Source organism: Aphis gossypii, chromosome 2, assembly GCF_020184175.1.
Source record: "Aphis gossypii isolate Hap1 chromosome 2, ASM2018417v2, whole genome shotgun sequence".
NCBI classification, from domain to species: Eukaryota; Metazoa; Arthropoda; class Insecta; order Hemiptera; family Aphididae; genus Aphis; species Aphis gossypii.
In genome coordinates, this window is record NC_065531.1 from 46,941,787 (window position 1) to 46,968,942 (window position 27,156).

Below are 27,156 nucleotides of genomic sequence, written 5' to 3' on the forward strand. Positions count from 1 at the left end.
CGAATTACGATCGTGAGAACAGTCCGGGGTTTTCCCGAGAGTTTGGACTACTTAACGCGAGCCACGACAGTACATACTGGTATATATACAAACAATATGGTAATAATACTGTGCGTATAATAATATTATTGTTGATATTGTTGTCGCGAGCGAGCAGACGGGGACCGAAAGAATGCACGCCGAAGAAGCGTGAAGAGGAGGCGCGTTGGCCGGGGCGATGAGTCATCGGTTTTGGTGGGCTCAAAGTTCCCCTCGGAAAAACGAGCGAAAAAACCCGCACACGACGAGTGCACGGGAGAGCGTGATCGCACACTACGGTCCGCCCCACCCCGCCCCGCCGGCGGACCTTCGGATGCTGCTTGCACCGCCGCCGTCGTCGTCGTCGGCGGTGGGGCGCGCGCGCAGTGCACCGGGGCAGACGTGTACACAATATTACACGTTTGACCGCCACGGGCGGCGGTGGCGGTAGAGCAGCTGACCCGGCCGTTACAGCGGCGGCGTTCGCAGTCGGCGGCACAACGTTATTTTACGAATTACGGAGGACTCAGTAATGCCAGTGCGTTGGACCGAGCCGGCGCCGCTCGCATTTTAGCGCAAGTAGCACACACACCGGCGGACCGGGTTTTTCGTTTTCGTATTATTGTACGGCGATAATTTGATTTTCGTTTTTCCTCCCGTCTCGCGGAGGTACGATTGATAAAAATACAACGCGCGAGGCGTCGTCGCGGCGGTGGTTTTTGTACAATTTCACTTCCCTCCTCCCACGAACCACTTCATCTCGCTGTATTTTTTTCCACGAGTCGAACGTTTGATCCTCCCGAAGGAACAAGTCCACGTGCGAATCATAGACACAGTTGTCGTGTGCGTGTGTGTCCCGGAACGTACACATTTATCGTTTTTTTTCTCTTCTGTATAACATTGTATTTTCATATTCCCGAAGAAAATGCTCTCGTCCGGCGGTGGCCGTTGCGGCGACCGTCGCCGTCGTTGACGCAGCCGATCGCGGCTGTACGTCCGCGATGAGCTATCGTCGACTCGAAGCGACACACGACGACCGGATCGGAGCTAAGGCAACGGATCTTCACGCTGGTGACTGGTGAGTAGAAAAAATATATATTATAATATTGTTATCATTAGTAACAATGGTACCTATACCGCAAGTGCACATATTGTGCATCAGGGATTGTCATGTCGCATCATGCGAGTCCGAGCCGCGTTGGTATTATGCATTTCCGTTCGTTATAATATTGCACTCTTTTAATATGGTACAAAATTGTATTCTTCAACCGTCATAATAATAATATTAAATCGCATCTAGTGAAAGTATTATTGGGTCACGACGTACTCCCGCCGATTTGTGTATATATGTATAATACGTTTGCGATTTCATAATGTTTGAAAAATAATATATTTTTTTTAATTCTACTGTGTAGGAAACGCCGTCTCATTAAAATTTGCAGTTTCGAAAAGACCACGTGCGAGTCTAGTAAAGGTAGCAGCTGTATTTCGTATATGATTGTATTGTGACATAATATATACATGCACGTGCTAATACGGTCCATAAGCCGAAGTCGTTTTGCTATATAACCGCGTTATCACTATCGATAATGGTTGGAAAAATAAAACTATTTAATATACGGTTTACGTGTGTCTGCGGGTATAATAGTAGGTATTATTCAATGCTGCGACTAATAATTATTGTACGGTGATGTAATTGTGGGTTCGACACCCGAAGTCGTTGTCCGGAAAAAAGTGTTCGATTTTTAAACGCGAAAACACTTAGGTAAGCCAATTTCCCGCCAGACGCGGTGGCGGCGCGACTATTATTACTGTGATTATAAAACACATAGATTTATTATTATGCTGACCTACGCAATTATCTCCGCGAACGCTTAATAACTGCCCATTACGCCTACCCGCGTCCACCCAATTCGTAATTTATAATATCGACCAACGGTTTTTGGATTTGTTTTACGGATTTGCAAATGAAACACCGCTAACCGGACCATGATGGATTCGAGTTTTCCGACGGCGGCTTGATCGTTCACAATTTATTTGGTCACTGTTGAATGAGTTCTCGTGATGGCCATTTATTTGAACTATAATTTCGAATGGTATTGTGATGCACGTTCTATACTTCGTACCTGTTTAGTATTATATATACGAAGAACAATGAACGGACGTGGACGAAAATATTATATAGGTAGGCACCCATCTACATATACGAAATCGTGGAAATTGTTTATACCGGAAAAACCCGCTTAACTGAAATGTAAATGAACAGTTTAACAATTAGTTATAAATTTTTGTAATGTATCTCATTTACGGGATGTCCTATATAGGTAATATTAAATGACTATACCAATTCAAACTATATCAGCAGTATACCGTGTTCATGTACTAAAATTAAAACTGATTTAAGTATTATTTCTGGTTCTTTTATTGCACTTTTGCAATACAATGATCTAATTGTATGACGTAATGATTTAAAACAATAGTATGTGTTTATGTAGCTAAATGTAGTATAAAAGAGGCATACACAAATAGTTTTTTTAGTTTTTCATTATTTTAGATAAAACTGAATCATTCACATCGCGTCCAAAAGTACCATAATATTATTAATAATTTAATATACAATTTTATCTATCAATACGACGCGTACTTTTATATTATAATAACAATTAGTAATATTGCACCGATACCGATCGTAATAAAATTTTATCGACAAACTCACGACTCGTGGATGACGTAAGGAGTGCGAAAAGAGCCGTATAAGATTAAAACGGCGGCAATGATCGCAATGGCGTTTTCATTTATTGGTGTAATATAATTGGTGTTGATTCGTTCGTTTTTTCATTTTGACGTCATGCGATTTTATTGCTTCACGCGACTCTATGGTGTGAAAGGAAAAATTTGCAGTCATTCGTATAATGGTAACAATTAGCGTACTAACAGCTACCTTCCAACAGTTTTTTAAAATGTAACTTTATGTGCGAACATTGTAAGATTTTTATTAATTTTTTCATTCATCATGGGCATCCGTCGCGATTTGGTATCTTGTAACCGCCGACGATAGTATATAATATTATACAGTGGCCACCAGTCTCCTTGGCACCGAAACCGAATCAACGTTCTTGACAATTTAACCGCCAGTGTACAAACTCCTCTATAGGTATGTAGTATTTACGCGTGTATGAGTTTAATAATAATAATCGCGTAATCGCGTGTTAATGTATGACGGCAGTGGCGGCGGCAGCTCGCATTCGAACGTATGTATTTTTCTGAATATTATTACTATTATATTTTACTGGAAGGTGAACATTGTGTTTATTATTATTATTATTTTTTTTTAAACCTGTCTCCATCGTTGCCGGTCGTAGTTTTGTATTGTTTATGTTAACCGAGCACGTTTTTTTCATTCTTCTCTTTTCGCGCAAAACGGGAACAATGACCAATAGCCAAGAAAACCACCGCCAACACAATAATAGAATACAATAAGTACAGCCGCCGTACGTTAGCATCGGATTAAAATCGTTTTTGCAGCAACGATCGACGACGAAAAATTATCTCGTCAACAAAAAATTATTATTGTTATATAATCATCGTATACATATTTTCTTCTATTCACTCCAATTTTTACTCTCCGAGATATACGTTTCGGATGACTTAATCCCTGAAAACTCGGAGGTAACAAACATTTTTTCAAACACTATCGTGCGCTAGCACTATATCGTGTTAGTGCGTACTTATTTGATGCACGGAGTGAAAACACCGCATTTTTTAATCAGATTTTTATAGTTCTTTGATGGTTGTATCCTTTGGTTAGCATCATAGTGGCGAGTGCCATATAAAGTGAAATCTGGTCAGTTAGGTACGCCAAGAATGACAAATTAGATAAATTTGCACATAAATACAGAATTACAATAGGTAATCGATTTTGCGAAACGGTCAATTTCTATGTTGTGGGAGCGTGGGACTGAAATGTTGCGTAAACTATATACATAAACACCATGTTAGGTCTGATACTCTGATGTATAAAATATATAATATAGCTGGTGTATAAATAAATGTGTGCATTATGCGGTTTTGTTGTCGATTATAATTGTTCTAAAGTAATTATAATTCGCGTTTTTTGCACGGTTTTTTCTTAAAGAAATATGAGATATCGTTAAAAAAACTTTGTATTATATAAACGTTCCGTATTAACCTCGTACATAATTACTAAAAAAAAACTGGTGCATTATAATACACGGATGGCGTATACGCAAGAAACTGGCAATGTTTTTAAAAATCTGATGTTATATGTAGGTTTTATACATATATATAATCAAATTTAAGCCTTAGTGGTATATATTACATATAATTATAGGTTAATTGCATTGATATATGTATTTGGTGATAAATATGATGGTCGAAATCGTATACGATATATTCATTGATAAATCTAGGATTTACGACTTCGGGTTGTTTGCGTTGTATACCTATATTTATTCACCTAATTTGAGTTTCCAATGTACACGGGCACCTAACCGGTTTTATCATAAGATTTTTTTTATCGATTATCTCATCGTTAGCTGGGAGAAAGAGCGAAATGACTATTATCACTTATTCGTTCGACATGTATCGTGAAAGTTCTGAGCTCTATGATCAACTACAGGAGTCTTATGTTTTTATGTTTCTTAACAATGCATATTTATGTAATTCATATCTTAGCTAAATACGAGATTATAGCAATATTGCCAACGAGAATTTTTTAAATAAGTCAAGGTTGTGGTTAATGTAAAAAAAAAAAAAATAAAAAAAATTTTTTAGTGTAAACAATGCGATATTCAAATAATGCCAAAATAACGCAAAAAAAAAAATCGTTACCGATCTACAAAAACAATAAAGATTGTAATTTATTTCTCCGTCATTTATCTCAGAAGTTCCTGGATTACAAACTGTCCTTGGTCTACTCTTAACGCTCGACTGGATGTTAAATATTCATCTCAAGGATAAGTTAATACGTCCGTGTAAAATCTATTCGATCCATCAAACCCTACATGTAACGAGCGTTTGAGGATATACAGATGCACAAAGGGGATTAAGATCAAGAGAAGGAGAATATAAGAGGGAATCTTCTGATAGCGTTTCTCAATGCATACCATTATAAAAACTTATATTATATCCATTACGCAAATGTAATTGGGGTTGTTCAATTCCATATAAAATTTATGTTAATCTTCAAAAAGGTCCGCCGTGTAGGTACCTACATAAAAATAAGTGACTGTAATATAAAGTTAATCTAGTGAACGATTTGTATGCTAACAACTATAGTTGTTAAGTATAAGTACAGTATTTAGTACAACTAGGTGTACGCCTATAAGGTTATATGCTGTTATATCTAATACATGATGTAGGCTACAACTGGTACCAACATTTATTATGCAAGGGAAGACGTCGTTTACCACAGCGCAAATATGAACATTAAAGTTTTTTTTTTCTAAATATCATTTGTGTAAATCGTATCGCAAAACCTATGTGTGGGATTTTCAATAGTGGGATGCAAATGGGCACCTTTGCCGCAAGTCATCCTTGAACTTCATTTATATTAATACACACACGCACAGACAGCATTACTATAATAATATATTTTAATAAAGCAATACATATATATATACATGTGTATATAAATTAATTATTTATATACATACCTATAATAATCGACACTCGTACATTCTACGCGTGTACACAGCACGCAATCAAGGTGATCAATGCACGGCAATGATGATGATCAGTAATCGCTGTTAGTATCATCAGTTTGTGTGTATTTTGTTTTGATTGATATTGTAAACATTTTTCTAAATTGTATTATTTTATGTTTAATTATTAATAAACATACATTAATTAAGTTTACATGCATATCATCAATGTCGATAATTACGAACGTGTGTAAATCACGCCAAATGTTCGTGCCGCGGTTTAATAATGATCTTTGAACGAGCTAGAGCCGCTACCTGTAGCGGCTGTTTAACTGCCGACAATTTTATTTGTTGCAAGTACCGGAAACGTTGATGTAGGGTATTCACATGCGTTTCTCAGCTAATCGGCTTAAGTTAACGAACGATTTCGATTCAACTATGCCTATTAATACGATTAATTCGTTAGTTACTTTGCGTTATCACAAGATATTTTTACAGAAATACAAAACTTTAAAAAAATAATAATTTGTAATAGTTTTTAATAGTAATTTAATCTAATATACTCATGCACATTGTATATTATTATATTATTGTTTGAACGTAACAACAATTATTATTAACTTAGGCGTATTGTGCCTATTAACTAAAACTTAGATGAATTTGCATATTTTGTTAGAAAAAAAATTGTTTAATCTTTACTCGCACATGAGAGTTAAGATTGTAGACGTAATCGCGAGATTTTTAAGTTGCAATCTAATGTTTATCTAATGACATATTATGTTACAAGAAAAAACATTCTTTATGTATGAGCTCATATAATAAACATGCACCAGCTATTGTTTTTTTAATTATTTTCGGAGTAAACAGCATTGTAATAATAGTTAAAAATACCTGTCAGGTTATTTTTTAGTTCGTGACTAAATATTAAAATAATGGTTTTTTTTTTTATAAATTTTTACGATTTTATTAAGGAACAAGGTATATTGATCTATATTTTGAACAATGTTGTTCCAGATTTTACAAGTACTTACTAACATATTCCATATAAGAATGACATACGACGAAATTGGTCAAAGCTATATATGCGCGTATAGAAGCAATAGAAAGTAAACGGTCGTTAGGTATATAGAATAAAAATACGTAAAAGGTATAATGACAGTTTGATAAAGAAAATAAAACTTTATAGAGCACTTGACCCGATCACCGAAAACTTAAAAATTGTCTAACTATTTACATAAGTATTAAGAAATTCTAAAATGAATAATGGCGTAGAGTGTAGATACGAGAACAAATGTTCATTTCACAATTATGTCGAAATTTGCTATTTTCTTAATGTAGTAGGTACTGAATTCTGATATGCATTATGAATTCGTTCATCGCCTTTAAATATATATTTTAAGTAAATTGTGCTTAAAATATCATAATATATCAAATTAGAATTAAACAAATTATTGTTTTTATATTGTAGGTATAGGTATTATTATTGTGATCAAGTAAGCAATATTTGTCTTACGCTTGGATAATATTATTATAAATTTAATTAATTTAATATTTTGTGTTCTACAGTCGTAAAGTAATAATTTAAACTTGGATGAAAAATCTTGACATTTCTCACATTTATTTTTATTATTATATTATTAATCTTTAACTCTAACCAGCTTTTCATATCATATGCCAAATGATCATTATTTTATTATTTCAGTTTATATGACCATGACTACAGAGTACAGAAAGAATTTTACGAGATTCATGGTGAAAAAAATAACATTTTTTAACCATCCTTGATTTTAATTTATGTTTCGTTTATCAAGGGCTTTTAATGAAAATAATGATAATAATAACGAAGTACAATATACAACCGTACTTTGATTTAAATACAAATCTCGTTTGAAAATGTCACGGTATCTGTTGGAGATTTCCATTATTTTGCGACCTGATCAAATATGCTGATGCGTTGGCGTGGAAATTTTACGTTTGATAATAATTGCGTTGTTTTTAACAGTTAATTAATACTTCGCTATAGCTAGGGATGCAGGGTGGATTGAAAACATTTTCTAACATTCATAAAACGTATAATTATCATCCATCGGTACTATATATAGAAGTGGCCAGTGGGTATAAATGATTTTTAACGGTCGTCAGTTGCTCCAAAAACCTTCAGAGTGCAATGCCCCCGAGAAGAAAAATCACAATCAAACTATTCTGTATTATTATTATCGTCGAAGTGGAATTTTTTTTTTTTATCAGTTTTTAAATAATTGATGTCAGATAAAAACTAATATGAGCTATGCGTGTGCTATATATAATATGATATTTATAGTTGCTAAAATTTTTTCGAATTTCTTCGTAAAAACAACATAATGGACTTAAGTTTTGTGTCTTTTTCCAATAGCTGATATACTTATCCAAGCCCAAAAACGTACATAATTAAGTGAAATTAATGGTTTTTTTTATACAACGTGACTACCTATCTATAAATCTTCGAATCAATGAAATAATAATTACAATTAAACGTTTATATTATGTAATATGCATATTGCATATTGTTTATTTTATCGTAATGTATACATTATTTGATAATCGAACCCGAAAACCCGTTGTCTGCAGCAGATTAACGATAATAATACCCACGAATGATAGTACCTACGCATATTAATATTAACAATGAACCGTCATTCATCAACGTGTGGTGTATTAAACGTCTTAATTTGCAAATAAATATTACAGAATCGTATAGTTCATTTTGCATGTCGTGTTTTTGGATAAAATTAATATCGGAAAAAAATTTTTGTTTTAATTGACACCGAGTTGTTAATATTATTGTAATTAATTAAAATTATAATTATACCTATCTGTCCGTATATCATAATGATACATCGATGTACACAATATAAATACCATAATATATACGATAATAAAATTATGATTGTAAATTATTATTGATGTGGTGGTGCGGTAATCCTTTGTACACGTCAAAGTTGAACACGGAAATTATACATCATATCAGTAAAAACGGGTTATAGATAAAGCGTATAAAAAGTATATTATGCGATATAATTTTTGAAAACTTTACAAACATTTTTATTTTTTATTTAACTCATAATAATTATTATATAAAGTGTACACATAATAATGATGTCGAACATACCGCAATTAAACTTTTTTTTCTTTTTTCATCGTGCTGCAGTTCTGTAATAAGCTCTTATGTGCACAGTATATTTGTCGATATTATTAGCTCAAAGGTTAATATATTTGCACCTTTTTTCTCAGACTTTTTACGACGACGACGACCGCTGGCAAACGACGATACACACTATAATAACAATACCTACGTCCTAGGTACGAAATATAAATAGGTATAATAATGATTATTAATGCGCAGTGTTGCACATGTTTGTATAATGCTCGTTATTAAAAAAAGTTTTAATTCAAATAAAAACGTTCTTACCTCGATCGAAGAGTTAAAAAATAATATGACATAATATATTATAAAACAAAAAGAGTCGGAGAAAGAAAGAAAAACCACTCGTTTTCACTCACACGGGCGTATGCGACGCACGCACGCACGTAAAACAATTAAACTCGAATATAATATAATTTAATAACGTTTATTAGAGGTACCTATATATTATGCGTGGATAAAGTACCCGTGTTTGTACAAGCCACGTTTAAGGTATACATTTTTATCTTTGTACCGTACACACGTTTTGTTTGTTGTCCGATAAGGTTTTGGAGGGAGAATGATAAGTGGCTGGGCGGAGGGAAAAAAATTTAGAAAGAAAATACGTCGTCTGTCTTTTCACATAAGTCACAATATCATATCGCGTCGTCGTATGTGTTTTTGGGATCGTCACCTCTTGTTCACGCTTGTTACCTGTGATCGTTGATAGTAATTTAATAATGATAATATTTTAGTGTCAGTGGTGGGTGCAACGAGTAGCGTCGCACGCGTACTCGAGAAATATTATTTTATTTTTGATTGGAGTGAATCGTATCGGTGAATAACGCCGTCGCGAATGCCATCGAAAACGATTTAGGTAGAATTCTGCCGTCATGGCGAGCGTTCGTACTGTTTTTTTACGTTACCCGACCGTTCGATTGTTTTGGACAAAGAGATATCATAAAGTGCGTAAGGTTTCGTGAAAAATAATTTCTGTGAACAAATTTGTTTTTTGATTTAATATTACAATACTATAGTGTGGTGTGTGCGTTCTTTTTTTTTCTCACGATATTTCGTTAGATCTTCTCAAATAACGGAAATAATATAGTATAAATAGCCTACTGTTGTAGGTGTATCTGCCCGTATACCATCGGATTCCTTGTCACAGTATTGTTGATTTTTCGTTACACGACTTCCTCGTAAGTTTAAAAATTCAATTTATTATTTTATACGTTTATTTATGATAGTTTTGTCACATTTATTTTGTATATAAAGCAATCTTGTGTAACCGCGGCAATATTTATAGGTATTTCTGTAATGCGATTGCTGTTAACGCTATGAGATTATAACATTATTCGTCACCTTATAATGTCATACAATGTATTAATATAGTTTCATTTTAATTGGATGTATTTTTATTTTTATTTATTTTTGAAGATGAATGTACATAGAAAATGTTATAAATGTATACTAAGTAATATAAGTATAATAAGTACTAAGTATAATAAACATGTTAAATTAATGTTTTTAAACAAAATTCAATGCATCGATTTATAAATAGGTATAAGAAAATTACGTTTATTCGTCTTACAAATGATTTAGAATTGTTTTTGAATTCCAAAATATTTTAATTTATAACTCAAACATTTGATTTAATACATAGGTAGGTATATTTCAAATTTAAATGTTAAAAAATCTTTAGGTAAAAACATTTTATTAAACTATTTTTTTTGGTCAATTAGTAATCTCTTATCGTCTACTAATCAAACATGAATAATAAAATATATAAGTTAACGATGGTCTATGCCGGTCGGAGTTTGGATTGTACTTTTATCTCGGTGCAGGTTTTCAATAAATTTTATCACGTTTTTAAATTATGATAGATAAACGAAAATCGGTATCACAGTTCTATTATTCTAAATGATGTTTAGGTATACACTTATTTTGGGTAAAGGCGAACGATTAATGCATAGATAACTTTCAAACGATTTTCAAATCTAGAGTTTAACATTGCTTTTATTTACACAACGAATGCTATCAATTTGAATCAAGACCTTATAAATACTAATTTAATATCACAACTTGTAAGCATTTATTTTCTAAACAATAAGGTTATCACCGATTTGTTTCATGACGGCGGGATGCATATTTCACACATATAATATATTTCTAATTAGGTACAATAGAAAGTAGAATACTTTGGAATCGCATAATAGTGTTCATTGAATGAACATCAAAAACGAACCGTATGCGTATACACGTGTGAAATATAATTGAATAGTTTTTAATTCGCATGCAAATTTATTAATCATTTCTACATGCGAGACTGCGCGTGACCATACGAATAACGTTCGTTATAATATCTAATACAGTTCATTAGTTCATTTCTTAGACGGTTTTTATTATATTATTATTTACTTAGTCTACAAAGAATTGACGTTTCGACATTCAGAGTTGTCGCACGTGTCCTATTGCCTTAAACACGCCAGCGTCGTCCGCCCGTCCTGGTGCCACGACCGTTTCCCGATCTCAATTAGAGTGACTATAGTGATTTTATATACACGCGCACTCATACAAAGGAGTATACTGAACAGAACATAATATTAAATATTACTCTCGTAAATCGATGATAATGTGGCCCACACGTCTGTAAGCTTGTAGGTTTTTACACACAGGTATCATACGTTTATGTTATTATACCCAATGTGTGCTAAATCATTAAACCGCATTTATATTATGTAACATAAACCGGTTCATAACACGCGTATTCTCTCGGTTCGTTAAAAAAAAAAAAAATCGTGATAAACAGAAAATTTAGACACAATAAATTTTCTTCATTTTTTTTCCTTTTTATTTAGAATTACTATTACTTATTTGAAGACGCACATCTACAACACGACGAACAATATAATTATAATATATTTATGTGTTTATGAGGGTACTCGGATTACAAGATAATATTATAACCTACCGGCTTTCGTTGATACACAGTATCCGTGTATTAATGGATGACACGTTAAACGTCGTTCTCAAGACGTATAATAATATATGAGTATCATATATTATTATTATGACATTAGGTTACCAACTTTCTGTTAACTCGAGATATAGTGCTATGCAAACCAAATCCACCGACCGTATAAGGAGTTCGGTTTGCATACACACGACGCCTTGCAATAAACTATATTATATAACCATACGATATGCACGTGATGTTTATACAGATGGGTAGCAAAATAATAATTAATAATATTATTATTACTGTTTAAATAGCGAATTAACCAAATACTAGATAATTTATTACTCTGTTTATTTATTTAATTTGTTTTTAGTATATAAGCATTTCAATATTTTAGATAATATTTTAGCGATCGCAAGTAGCATTAAGTAATAAAAGTTATAACTTATAGTTAAATACACAGTGTAGAGTAGAGTAACATTATGTTTATTCAGAACACTTTTTGTTCTAATATATGCAAAAAAACTACATTTTATTTAACATCAAAATAAACCGAGTACGTGTCGTCGACTTTATTTATGTATTTAATTAAGTCTTTTTGAAGTTGAGTTGACTTTTATTATTAATTTTCGACATTTGTACCACTTCATGAAAATCCTGTTATATGGCTTCCTAGTTCTTATGCATCTATTGTTTTAAAATAATATATATTATATTTGCATACTGACCTACGATCGCTGCAACCATTGATTTTTCATTTCAAAAGAATGCTTCTAAAAATAGTCTACATTTCTGTAAAACGTTTAACCAAACTCAATGTTAAAAATATGTTTTGTCACTATATATTTTCTATTTTTTTTTTTAAATACTTTGCTTGCTTTTGCAAAATATTATTATATATTGTTAGTAGTATTATTAGGCATGACTAAGAAATGTTTGTAAATAGAAGTTTTCAATATTATTTTAGGTTAGTAACTTAGTATGACGTTTTTAATTAAGTTGAATAAATGACGATATTTTTTGTATACATAGATGGAATCTGAATAGAAAACACATCATTGCTTTGTTAATGAAATGTGATCAAAAGTGTACAAATTTAGATCAATTTAAAAAAAAAGTGATTGTTGTAATATCATGACAGCTGTTATAAGTATTCATTTTAATTGTTTATATTTTTAATTTTTTTTTTTTTATATGATAGTTACATTTTGTTTAACAAAAATTGCTTTTTAAATTCATAAAATATTAAAATGTATGAAAGAAAGTGCTATTTTAAATGTTATTTATGTAGACGATTTTTTTTGAAAACCGACACGATGAGTGACAGTTAAAATTAAAATAACCATTAAATATTCACGTAGAATAGAAGTGTTGGATACATATAAATGTAAATTTATGTTAACACAGTAATCGATTTTAATATGTTTGACATAATAAGTAAACATACTGAACATTACACTTTTCCGGCTAACAATTTATTATTATATTCCACTCTTATTTGGCGTGTAGAATATTGTTATTTATTATAGGAAGTCCTTAATAGATTAGATTTCATTGAATGTGTTGTGTAATGTGATTATGGAATAATTTAAAGAATGCATATTTTAGAAAAAAAAATTAAAAATTGATGCATCATATATTTACATAATCTATGTTTATATAAATTAAAAGCAAATAAAGGAATTTAATTCAATTCGGTTTTATTGGTTTAATGTACCTATTGCATCTATTAGTTTTCATTTAGTAACATAATATTATTTTCCATTTATATATAGTTAAATATTAAACGTTAGTGCCTATATCTATAACTGTTTTATTCTATAATTTCAAGTTCTATAATACTATGTATTCTATATACATGTACTATTTAACTAATATTATGAAGTGCGAGTGTAGATATAGAAACTATAATACGATATTAATAATGCATTATTAATACGGTCGATGGGTCAAGGTTCAAGTATTAAAAAATTATAATACAATCATGTATCTGATAAGCGATTGTTCTTATTATTTTTCGAAATTACTTTAAATTTAATTGTGAATAGGTTCGTTCAGTTCGTTGTCTGTATCAGATTTGGAAAATGTATGAAATAAAATCTAATAGAAAAATCAACACTGATCTTTTACAGTAGAGACTATGCGTATAAAATCAAACTTACTTACTTAATTACACACCTATACAAAATATGAATTAAATATAATTATATTCATAGGAAAATTATTACGTAAAATTAACACAGAGGTGTTATTAAAAACGGAAGGTTTTATAAACGAATTATTTTAAATTATAATTTATAACTAACACTCTACGAATGTATATTTAGTGGATTTTCTTGTACATAATAGATGACTGTATTATATATTATATTTATAACACTCAACAGGCGTTCTAATTTCACATCGGAGAAACGATTCGCAATATTGTTGAATCTAGTCGTAAAATAATAAAATTACTGGACGTTTAGCGTGAAGCATTTTCTGCAACAAAATGCAATAATTGCGGTCGTAAATTCGTTTAATTTTTAATCAGAAATTTCAAATCCATTAGCCAATATAATATATACTTTCATAAGCTCAATTTCGATTACAAGAGTATAAGAGTATAAATACACAATTTTATTTCATATTATACTGAATAATTTTATGTATGTTTTTTTTTTAACATTTTCATAATATTATATGCACACATGTGTCGTTCGTATACGGTTTCAGAATCTATTGATTAGTTTCGACCAATAATTGTCGCCGATCCTGTAAACTATTTATAATGTGCATCATATTATATATTAATATAGGTACTATTACACTTGTATTATTATAATATAAAATATGTACGATTATTATTGTTGTTTATTGGTGTTGTGTGATGTAAACTTATATTGAGTATTACGATAATATCATAATAATTTAATATACATACTATATTATTGTAATAATATTGTAATTGGTGACCGTTGAGACGCCATTTTAGGACCCCCTCCCACACTGCAAATATATTCCCGCAACGTGTGCCAAAACGTTCGTTAAACCATTCTTGTTATTATATTTTTCAGAAGGATCTCAGCAGCCGAATGGCCCTAATGCTAGTCGGCTTGTTGAAAGTCTTCTCGGCACTCGTTTTGATCGTGTCCACATCGAGCAATTCGTTGCTGCTGCTAGTGTTCTACCGCCGACCTGGTCTGCGCACCCTATCAAACAGGTGAGATTTTTAGTATTTATTATGTAGAATATAAAATCACGACTGGTATAATTGGTATTGTATAGGTATGTGCTTATCGATAAATTATAAACCGTTTATTCTTTTTGCTCTATTATATTTTTTGAATAGCATCACGTGAGTAAATTAAAATTCTTATTTTCGATTAGACTATCTACGTAATATATATTTTGTATCTACCTATCGTTTAAAAACAAAAACAAATATGTATTGTGTTTCATTAGGTATGTATATAATGATATTCAAATTCAAATTTATCGTTATATTATCAGAAAAATTCTCATTGTCTTAAACATATTTTCTAGGAAATTAATTCAAATGTTGTCTGATAAAAAAGCTTATGTCAGCATTTAATGAATACGTTATACTTCTTCGATTTTAATGAGGTTAGAGTATCTTATAAGCATATATATGTATATATATTTGATATTAAAAATTATATGAGGATTGGAATTATTTCACCATGAATATTTATATTGTTTATTTTTGTTTTCCTGAATGAATTAATCGTAGGTATTCATTGATTTTATAACTAAATTACTTCTTAGTTAATTTTAATATCCAATTAGTGAGTATTTATTAAATTTGTAATTGATACATTTTATTATATATGTATTATAAAACTTTGCTTTTTTTGTGGGGTTCCACTAAATTAGTCTTTATAATTTATAAATGTTGTAATATAAACATATAATTGTATATAAATACTGTATAATAAATAAAATTATCAAAACTGTGTTCGTGCCAAAGACCCAGTTAATACCTAGTTGGTATATTAAAAATGTTGAAAAAAAACCAAGTATTGTGCCAAAATAATTTTTTTTCGAGTATATAATATATGCGCGATATGTGTACCAGATACCTACTGCAGTAGACATAATATACTCTGTTTATTTATCAATCGATAAATAAATATTTATGTTATTGAAAAATGTACTTTTTACATCATGTATGCCATGTTTCCATGTCGAACCTACGCACTTATAGTTGCTTCGTTATTATTACTTATTTGTAAAGTAGGGTAAGTGTATACGTATAGTTCAGAGCGAAATCACATGATACAAAATATGTTTATTCCGGTGCATGTTTACCTACTTGAATCCCTAAGCTTTTTGTTATGATACAAATAATAGATTTTCAATGTTAACATTCCAAGGTAACGTAAGCCATTTGGTTATCGAATTTCTAGAGAGGTTTAATGCTGTACAAGGGCGATAAATAACTTAATATATATATATTTATTAGGTATATAAACATTTTGCCGTAAAAAATAAAAAAATATTGCGCAGAACAAATATATCGCGGACAGGGTCAAAACCGACCAACCGCGAGGACGTAGTAGCAAGTGGCAACGATCGTTTGATGAGTACCTATTACATACTTATTTCTGTTTGATAATTAAAATTTATTACATTAGACATTGTGATACAATATATCATATGATATAAAGCGTTTTTTTATCTATAGACTAGTTTTTTTTGTACATACATATAGTGAACACGTTTTATTATGGGAAATACCGTATTAGGCGCCAATCTAATATCTATACTATTATGATATACCTAATGAATGTATACACTATACACTGAGCAATTTTAATTTTAAGACTGTTTATTCTTATACCTATAAAAGATTGTAAAAAATAATTCATGTATATACCTACTTTATAGGCCTACATTATAACATATTTTATAAATCTGGAAAAAAATTAATTGTTTCATTTATTATTATATGTTTTATTTTCGGTAAAAATTAATTTCAATAATTTATATTATATTTTGCTGACAAATCTATTTAGTATAATAAAATACTTATGTGGAGTCATTAGTTCCATTATTATAGTTTTTGCGTGGCGCATAGTTTACTTTGTTATAAATCAATAAGATTCTTTAAAATTCTTTAAGACACTTTTTATTATAGTGTCGTGCAGTTTGATAGCCAATACAAAACACAGTTTTCGGCAATCACGGTTTACATTTATAAATTCTGGTAAAGTATCAATGTATTAAAAAAAAATACTTAGTATTCTGTGGGTAGAATCATATTATATTCTTATTGTCTACAAAAAATATAAAATTCGTTTGCAGTTTTATTTTTCTCTAGAGAACTATTTTTTTTTTCATTAAATATCGAATTTCTTGAAGTATTAAGTAGTATTGTCAAATTTGTGACAACGTCACGTGTAATACTTATTTTATGGAATCATTTCAGACGATTAAACATTATTACATAAGTTGGATCTAATCCATTTGGCATCTATGTAATGATCTCCAATGCAATTTTTTTTATTACTGTTTACGATATTTTTAGATAAAATACTCATCAGTGTTTATCGTGTCCGGTTGAACCCGTTCTGATTCTTTTTCGCACTATATCTTACACAGTAGTGATAAATCAAATAATATAAAAGTAATCGTTTAGGCGTATTGGTAGAATAGTAAATTATGGGTAGATATTATACTGCAGTTTAGAATTTATTGTTTTGATCGATTATCTAAAAACAAATTTGACGCTGTCTAATAACTAAGGCACGAGAACATAATTAAGTCTCAAATGACATTTATAGCCAACTTAAATTTTAACGTATTATGTTTATGTATACACAGCTGTTCGTTTTTCGCAATGTCTTATTTGTTATGACTTAAAGACTCGTATTAACACAATTATTCATTAACGATTTCATAATTTGTTAGATTTTCTCTCGAAAATTACATTGGACAGCGTTTATTATGGAGTAACTGTGTATAATATGCATATGACTATGTAGATAACATGTATACTTTCGTTTTTGAGTATCTGCGAACAGTGTGATATAATTTGTACCAGAATACGTTATTTTACGTCTTCCGCAATAATTTATTATGCAGCTCAAAAACTATGTGCTCCGATTTCACGTTTTCTTTTCTTTTCTGTAATTCTGCCGTTGTGTTTAATTAATTGATATTCGTTACTCGTAAGACGTCCAATTATTTGAAGTTACACGTTCAACGGAAACGTTGTTTGTTTAACCTGGTTGAAATACTTGGCATTGCGCAGTTTTCAACCGCATGTGTACCTACATTGAACAATATAAAATGCAGGTATTCCAATAAAATTATTCATTTTTTCTATGAATTGTGTATACGCATAATAAAAAGTTATACACTAATATATACCTATCTATAAGTAGTTATACGCATTATAATATGTGTAGAGTGGACGATATAATATTTACCTGTCCTATATCATGTTTGATATTATTATTTTTGAGTCGCTCGCTGTTTATTATTGATTATAATATACCTACCTGTGTATATTGTATACATTGAATATCGAATCGACTGAAAATGCCAATAATTGCAATAATACTCGTTAGTATAGAAATAATGGATGCAATTTATGGATTGGTGTAATAATTGGTAGCTTACTGGTCCATCTAAATGTTGCATATACGTAGGTAAATTACTATTTTAACACCTATAACGGCCAATTATATTGGGCTGATTATACGCGCTGCATGTATAATGCGAGTGCGGTGCATAGACGGAATAATTGAAGAGGTGGCATTAACATTTAACCGTTTACAATATAGATAGGTACAAACAATATATATGGATATATTTTGTGGTCTCTCAGACTGAAAATTATACATACAGTTGAACGGCTTAATTTTATGTTAAATACTAGAAAGCTTTTATATAGAATTACCCCGGTATATATTTATTCTCTTCGAAACTAAATTAGAATTTCATTTAAAAGTCAATGTATTTTAGAATATAATCTTTGTAGTCCATATCGACTATCGGCATGGTTTAAAATTGTAAGACGAAAATTCAAGCACGTTCAAAAATAGTAAAACCCTATTCGTGAGCCCGCAAAATCCTCACAAAGAGCGTTAGGTACCTATATTGTGACTGCGGGGTCAAGACAATAGTCGAATTTTTTTTTCTCAGACGTGTGGAAATAGAATATTATTGCGATAATTAATAATTATATATATGTATATACTAACGTGCACGCGAATTTTGTTGCAGATTTGTGATGAATTTGTTGGTGACGAATTTGGCGAGCAGTTGGATACTGGTGCCGTTAACGTTATGGGAAAGCGGTCCGTTCAGCGCTTGGACGACACCGTTGCCGGCGGCCGTATGGCACGGACTGACCGGTGCAGTGTACGCGCAGTCCGTACTGTCCGTGATGACTGTGGCCGTGGATCAGTACTACGCGGTCACCGACCCGCTCCGGTATCACGTGACGGTGAACGCGGCCAGCTGCGCCGTGGCCGTGGCGGTCACCTGGTGCCTGTCCGCCGTGGCCGGCGCCCTGTCGGCCCTACGCGAGCTGTCCGTCGCGCCGGAAGTGTACCGGTACGCGTTCCCCGTGGCGTTCCCCGTTCTCCTTTACGTCGTACCATTTGTTACCGTGTGCGTAGTGTACGTGAAGATATGCACCGCAGCGCATCGGAACAGCGAACGGGCTCGACGCAACGGATCTGTGCCCGACCACTTGCAGCAGCAGCAACAACCACTTCAGCAGCAGCAGCAGCAACAGCAGCAGCAACCACAACCGTTTCAACAACAGCAACAACAGCTGCAGTACAACAATAACAACAACAACATTAACAACAACAACAACATCAACAACATCAACAACAACGAGTATAACATAGTTCCTACCATTCAAGAAGAGGACGACGAAACGTTGGAGTCCGCTTCCCTGCAGGCGGCAGTGTCCTACGAACCGGAGGCATCGTCCAAACCGCCTCAGTCCACCCGAGCTAGTCTGAAGAGCACGTCCAGTTCCATTGTAAACCATTTGAGGTGAGCACTTACACTTTACCACACACATATTTATAAGTCATTAATAATACATTAAGTTCTAATGCGATGACGAATTTTCATACGAATTCTTAAGTCGATCGTTGCATTTGGGAGCACCGAGCGCGTGTATAGTCGACGCTATATTATAATATTAAAGTATAAAATAACATTTCATTTGCAGTTCACGTTGTTGCTGTAGCTTTTTTTTTTATTTTTAAATTTTAATCGGGCGACTTAAGCTTTTATCGCGTTTTTTCTCCTCCCCGCGTTGTCACCGAGAGCAATGAACCGCTGCAGTATATAGGTTATGACGGAATATACTTAACACGTGCGCCGTGGGTGAAAATCTAACTAAGAGTCTTGAGTAGGTTTAAATTTTGAAACGATCGTGATATCATTTTAAATTGAGTTATAGTTTTACAACGATAAAAGATTAAATCGATTTCCACCACGTGTATTTATGTAAATTTGAAAACAATATATATGTATGGCCCGCGAAAACCCCGGAACGTATATAAAGTTGAAAAATATACGCTATGCGAGTCGTATTTATTTGGAAAAATATTTTATCGGATATTTGTTTGGTCGGAAATGTGTATTTTCTACGAACTGTATTTCTCGGAGCCATCATACATCGCTGGAAACATACTTTTTCCGTAAACGCATTTTACTCGACGATTTCAAATAAATTTGAATCGGATAAAATACTTTTCTAAAGATATTTGCCGACAAAATGCTTTCTAATGAAATAATTTTCCAAGTTTGTGCTGTTCTTGAAAAATACTTTCCGTTGAAATCAAATCGACAACTGTTTATTAGGTATAAAATAATATAACTCAACGAATTAAATTCGCTTATAAGTATATATACAAAGCGGATATATTATTTAAACCTATTCGTATAACATATTATCACATTATAATTTCGTGCAGTTATAATAAATTTCTTTATGCTCACACTATCGTATCGCTGTACATCGTGTTATAAATTTAAAAGACATCCGATGGCATTCGAATTGGGGCTGTAGAGTATGTAATCGCGTCGAATAAAGCAAATAATAAGGCGACATGTCGAACCGAACACCTCGCGCACCCACCACACCGTGTCCGCTTACATAAATTATTTTTGTGTTGTAGTACCTATACACAGTATTAAACACAGACGCGAACCGTATAATACAATCCAAATAATACGATGTGCAGTTATACCTATACAAATCGCACAATACATTAAACTTTATGTTGTTGTCACAAGTCTTGTGCTGTTATATCGCAATAATAACATAACATTACTATTACAAGGGATAATGTACACTCAATTCTATTTTATAATAATAATTATAATTATACAATCGACCGCGATCTACTTTATTAAATTACATTTCATCGGTGTCGCCGGCGGCGGTCCGTGTCTACTACTGTGTGTATAATATACCTAGTATGTACATACATATACTGTATACAGAGTGATTAATTTAACGTAAGATAATTATTATTTCAAAAACTAAAAATATTTATGATTTAAATTTTTGATGAGCATAGAAATTGTACAGAGGTACCCCACAAAATGCTGTTTACTCGGTTCATCAATACCTCACGTAAATTAATAAATTACTTGTTCAAAATTTGATTTTTATCGATCGAAATTCTTCAACAAAATTTATAATAGTATTCTGTTTAGAAATATGAAATCATATATGTAACTTATCGTTCAAAAGAGTGTAAAACTGTTAAAAAAACATAAATTTTTGCAAAAAATATTGTTTTGTAATGACTTATTATAAGAAATGTTTTCAAGAACGTTAGTGTTTTGAAATAATGAGTGTTTTATACGTTAGGTATATAGTTCACCCCGTACATATTAACGTGTGCCAACGTGTGGGTGTGATATATAATATACATTTAATCCAGCCGCATCATGATAGCGTATATTCGCGTGTGCAATAATTCTTCCGGGTGTAAAATTTATTATTTTTATCGTGAATTTCTCGGGATACTGTTGAATACGTGTAATCATAATTAATAATAATTTAATATTAAACACACGATGATCGGTGACATTCGTTGAGTGAAATATTATTAATTTACACGTCTTACGCGTACCTACTACCGTGACGAATACATTATATATTATTTAAACGTATGTTCTGAAAAATACTCGACTGATGCACAATGACATCTAAATATAATATAATACAAGTTCGAGTGCAAGACAAATAGTTATTAATTATTGCTATAAACACGCGACGTTGTACATTTATTGTGGCAATCGTTACGACGATGACGACAACGATGAATTAAAATATTATCAACATCATAATATTATATATACGGTATCACGACTGTAGCGGGGATCATCGTACGATATTATACAATACATTGATTGGTGGTTTTTAGTGGTTAACTCATTACTCATATAATTGGTATAAAAAACTATTTAAAAATCATTAAAAGTATGACTTTTTCCGTAGAATCGAAATTATCGTTACGACAGAGTTTTTTTCAACCATTTCTCTAAGTTCCTATAAAAAGAGTAGATATTTATAGATCTGTTACCCCGAAACGAACGGGTGCGGATAATTTATTATCTCGTATAGAGAGCGACAGTCGGACGAAGTAAATTATATTATTAATATTATAATTGTGGACGAAGTATATACGGCTATAGTATTCATTCACACAATTACACCTATCGTATACGATTTAAAATCATATGTATTAAATGAGTAACAACAGAACGTCGGCTAGAAAATTTGTTAATCTCTATATAATATGTACACCAGTGATTGTCGTGTAGTTATAGGGAAAGTCGTCATTAAGCGTTAAAACATTAGTGTTTATTTCATACCATCTACGCATCTGTGGTCGTATGATTCATGCGTATATGATAGCATATATTATAATATCATCTGCAGGTATTCGAAAAATAATTAATAAATAAAACATAATACAATAATTAATATTATGTACTACAGGTAGAAAACCCGTCAGAGACGATTATTACGATAGGAAATCCCCACGAAAGCGTTTGTCGACGTTTAGATATTCGAACATATTATTATACGCTTAATATAAGACATAAATTAGACTCTTAAGCAGTCTTAGTTTTCATATTATAATATTATAGTCTGAACGATAATGATGACCCATTATAAAATATGTGAATGCCGTCGACTCTTCGGTCATTTATTATATTATATATTTATAAAAGAGCGCTTATTGAGTATATAATCTATACGATGAGATATGACTACGTGAAGTTGATTTGATCTAAGTAGAAATGACTGATGTGAATAGCTCGCAGGAAGAACGCTGTCGTCATCTTTTGCATTAATGACTCAAGTTTACAGAGTACATAAAGTGTCATGTAATTGTTTTACAATCTAAATTAATATCTGTACACTTTGTTTATTTCACCTGTAAATGTGTAGTATGGTTGAAGAAAAATATAACCGATGTGGCGCCCGCATTAAAAAAAAAAAAAAAATTTTCATTTTAAAAGTTCTAATGATAATAAATATTTATGGTACAATGCGTATATATTTAAATATTATAATCATAATAAATATGGTACAATAAGCTGAAGAGTGAATTATTAAAAGATTTAAAAATATATATATATGACTAGCACGTGGGCTTGTTGAAGGAGTCGTCTCGAAGGCGCTTTGACAGTAAGTTAATATTATCCGCATCACGACGTCATGTCTGTGACAGCGTTCCGCAGTCTCATTTATTTTATTTTTTTTTATTTTCTGCACACCTGTTTGGCCGCTTGTATTATACCAATGGAACAAGTTAAACTTATATACTTGATCTGAATGCCTTAAAAAATATGAAAATTGATTATCCTTGCAACCCACCAAGAGGAAAAATTAGTATTTAATATAATTAATAACTACATCTCGTGATATTGGGAAATATTATCGTTTTCACATGGACAGCACAGCGTTCGGCTGCAGGTCACACGAGCCACCAACGTAATCTATAATAGTTTCATACGACAATGAATAATAAAAAAAAGTTAAATTGTTCATAAAATAACGATCACCATTTTATGATACTGCATTTTTATATTTTACTCATTTAATACGTATACTGTACATATAGAGGGCGAAGAGCGTTGGTGTTTGCAGTTTTAAATGGCGAAATCTCATCACGGTATATACGTTTTCAAGTCGTAAAAAATTTAATTCCGTTTAATATGCAATACTCAATTTTAACCATAGCTTTTGTTTTTTTCGTGCTATTTCCCATAATAGTAATTTTTAAAACATTTTTCTATTCATTAATAATTCGTGAAAGTTTATTTATCGTATCGTTATCGTTTTTATTTGGATTGTAAGTCCTATAAATCGTGTTTATTTATTATATAATATTATACAGTATTATATTATATTGTAAAATTTAAAACGTATGTTTATTTGACATTTCTCTTTCATTTCCAATTCGACTACTTATCGATTAGGAATAGCCTAGGTACCGTTAACATTATACATATTATTATAACTGTATTTTTTTGACTGGTCGACAGTTAACTTGTATACACATAAGTTCACTGTTGCGTTTACGTGGATAAATCATCTTATCACCATACATAATGATAAATCATAATACTTATAGAAATTGTCAGTTGAACTTTCTCGTCGGAGATTTGAGAAAATCGCATTTTAGGCTATAATAGTATAATCTGTATTTCAATTCGTCTGAATCAATGTTTATAGATCATTTGCGTGTTTTAAAATTGATAAATTGCATTTTAAGTAGGCACATTAAAAAAAAAAAAACCCGAATACTTGTCTTGATGACATTTTAACAGCGTCATATTATAATTTATAAGTAATCGGTAAAACCGTGAGCGAACGGCAGACCAAAACACGTTTGAGGAAAATAAAGTATTTCAGTAGTTTTCTACATTAAGACGTATTTTAAACGACTGCAGCATAGTGAATACTATAAATTATAATATTGCTGCGTATTTCATAATTATTGTGAACTATTAAGTTTCATAATTATTATCTGCCGTTAATACATACTTAATAAAAACGACAAAGTGACTTTTTACCCGCGTTACGAATATTATACATGCTGCGTTTATAAGTTGTGGTAATACTGTGTATCGTTTCATTTTTATTTTAAATCCATCTATTTTAAACTCTACGCTTAAACTGAAAAAATAAAAGACTCATGTCCTAAATACATTTGTCAAGGTTGATGCGTTGGACGAGTATAGTGAATATTATCGTATAAATTTCATCATAAACCGTTAATATTTTTAAGGACGTGTGTCATACTCATTATTTGAACAAAAGACGCAGTAACAAGACCTAATTGTTGGATAAAAGGGGGGTTACTCGAAAGTTTAAAACCGTCTCTTTGCTTACAAATCGTTGTGCAGCTGCACTGCAAGAAAATTGTATACTGAAAATAAGTCGAATTTCAAAACGTTTTGATATAGGTAAAATTGATATTATACTATATGTACTCTCTATTTATTTCATAGTATAATATTATTCATAGATACGTGTCAGCGGGTGACCGAATCGTGTTAGAACTCGTATTTTGGTATCGGATGAACCCAATTTATTAAACCGATTACCTATAACATTTTATGCAAAACGAATTGTATTTTACCGACTTATTATATTATAATATTATTCTAACCCGAGTGTAATATTGTTAATTTACACACTTAATACTTAGGCATTGAAAGTATATAATATTATAACCTTATTAATCTGGGACCTGTTGGTTTTGCGTGTGTTTAGATACAGGATATCGAACGCGAGCATGTTCCGTTACCGGGAGGAGACGCGGGCGGCCAAGATCTCCGCGCTAGTCATTGTCACGGCGGCCGCGTGCTGGACGCCGTACGCGGTGCTCAAGCTGTCCGAGTGGCCGCCGCTGTCCGGCGGCGGGATCCCGTCCCCGGGACCGCTGGCCGCTCTCCTGTCGCTGTCCGCGCACGCCGTCATCACGCCCATACTGTTCGCGCACCGGAACCGGCGCGTGCACCGCGAGCTCTGCCGCATATTCTGCCGGCGGAAGCGGTGCAGCAGCTTCTACGACAACGTCCGGAACGCGACCGTCGCGTCGTCCGTGGCCTCCGGTCCCGTCAAGTCTATCGGCGGCGGCGTCAAGTCCACCGGCCCCCAACACGTTTTCGGCAGGTGGTTCGGCGGTGGACCGGGCGGCATCGGATTCGGCAAGGCGGCCGCTCAACCGGCCGTCGCGCCGTCGTCCGTCATCGTGCCGGCCGCGGCTCATCTGCCCACCGACACGGAAATGACGCGCAGCTCGTTCTCCAGCAACGGAAGCACCACCACGCAGACGTCGTCGGTGATCACGGTGGATTGACCGCGACGGTTCGCCGCCTCCTCGTCGAGGCGGCGCTGACCTCGCCGGTTCCAAAACTTCTTTTCTAGTCACCCCCATCTCCCCGAAAATCTACCCCCCCACGAGGTGCTCGTCCGCGCTATATTTTATTTGTATATATATTTTGTACGCGAGCCCTTCGCCCACCACCACCACCACCATCGTCGTCGTCGTCCCATATATTATATGAGTATGAACATATGTTTACGTCCTACCATCCAAACCCACAATCATCCCATCAACCCAACCAGCGGTCCATATACCAACGACCGCGGTTATATCTCGGACGAGTGTATATTTGTTTGTACGTGCAGTTTATATTATTATTATATATAGTTGTCACGCGCGTCGTATATTACAATAATATACGCACGTGATTTTATCATAAACGGTTCTCAAAACTTGTTTTCCTATTATTGTGTACTTAAAACGAAATCGGTTTTTATTTACGTATTTTATTATATTATATATATATATTTATGTGTATTTACTTCGTTTTTAAAATAAAAAATGAAAAATACCCGCACGCATATTATATTATAATATTATATATTATTATTTTTTTATGTTATTATAATTTGTAATTATATTATATATATATTATTGAACGTATGTAGTATTCGGCTAATCATTTGTGGATTGCTTTTATATATTTATTATTTTACCGATATATCAATTTTCACTACCATAAACATCAGACTTCTTTCCACGCGGAACGCGTGTGCTTTTATTGTTAATTTAAAATACGACGTTCTCGAATAATGTTTTAACTTGTAATTGTAATCATATTTTCTAATGTTAATAATGTTTCCTTCTACCAAAAATCTATACGACCTTTTTGATTGTTACAAAAAAAATTTAAACTGTATATTATCAAATCTGCAATGATGATTTGCTTGTGAAACTTATGTTTAGTCCATAATGCATCGCTAATATATTTAATTTCCTATTTTTTGATTAAGCAAA

General features: G+C 32.4%; 1 protein-coding gene and 1 long non-coding RNA gene across 6 annotated transcripts; one reads left to right on the forward strand and one right to left on the reverse strand.

Moving 5' to 3' along the window:
• On the forward strand, nt 1–27,156 carry LOC114125464 (octopamine receptor-like). Of its 4 annotated transcripts, none has more exons than XM_027989122.2 (4): nt 5–1,096; nt 14,857–15,002; nt 19,034–19,819; nt 25,584–27,156. In XM_027989122.2, exons 2-4 carry the CDS (start codon nt 14,875–14,877, stop codon nt 26,170–26,172), a joined length of 1,503 nt encoding a protein of 500 aa, XP_027844923.1. In that variant the 5' UTR covers nt 5–1,096; nt 14,857–14,874; the 3' UTR covers nt 26,173–27,156. The 4 variants fall into 4 exon arrangements, with proteins under 4 accessions (XP_050055449.1, XP_027844923.1, XP_027844922.1 ...); XM_027989121.2 differs by lacking the exon at nt 5–1,096 and adding an exon at nt 3,216–3,269; XM_027989123.2 differs by lacking the exon at nt 5–1,096 and adding an exon at nt 9,894–10,040.
• LOC126549648 (uncharacterized) lies at nt 5,711–9,338 on the reverse strand. 2 transcript variants are annotated; one of them, XR_007603758.1, is made up of 4 exons: nt 9,130–9,338; nt 8,830–9,016; nt 5,928–6,123; nt 5,711–5,840 (listed from the first exon to the last, which is right to left on the reverse strand). It is a non-coding gene; the product is annotated as an uncharacterized LOC126549648 (long non-coding RNA). The 2 variants fall into 2 exon arrangements; XR_007603757.1 differs by lacking the exons at nt 5,711–5,840; nt 5,928–6,123 and having other exon boundaries at nt 8,699–9,016.

Excerpts from the sequence above, each read along its gene's own strand:
- LOC114125464 (XM_027989121.2), top strand. The coding sequence starts at position 3,231 with ATGTATGACGGCAGTGGCGGCGGCAGCTCGCATTCGAAC. Across the intron at positions 3,270-14,856 it reads GCGGCAGCTCGCATTCGAAC|AAGGATCTCAGCAGCCGAAT; the intron begins GTATGTATTTTT and ends TATATTTTTCAG. Across the intron at positions 15,003-19,033 it reads CTGCGCACCCTATCAAACAG|ATTTGTGATGAATTTGTTGG; the intron begins GTGAGATTTTTA and ends ATTTTGTTGCAG.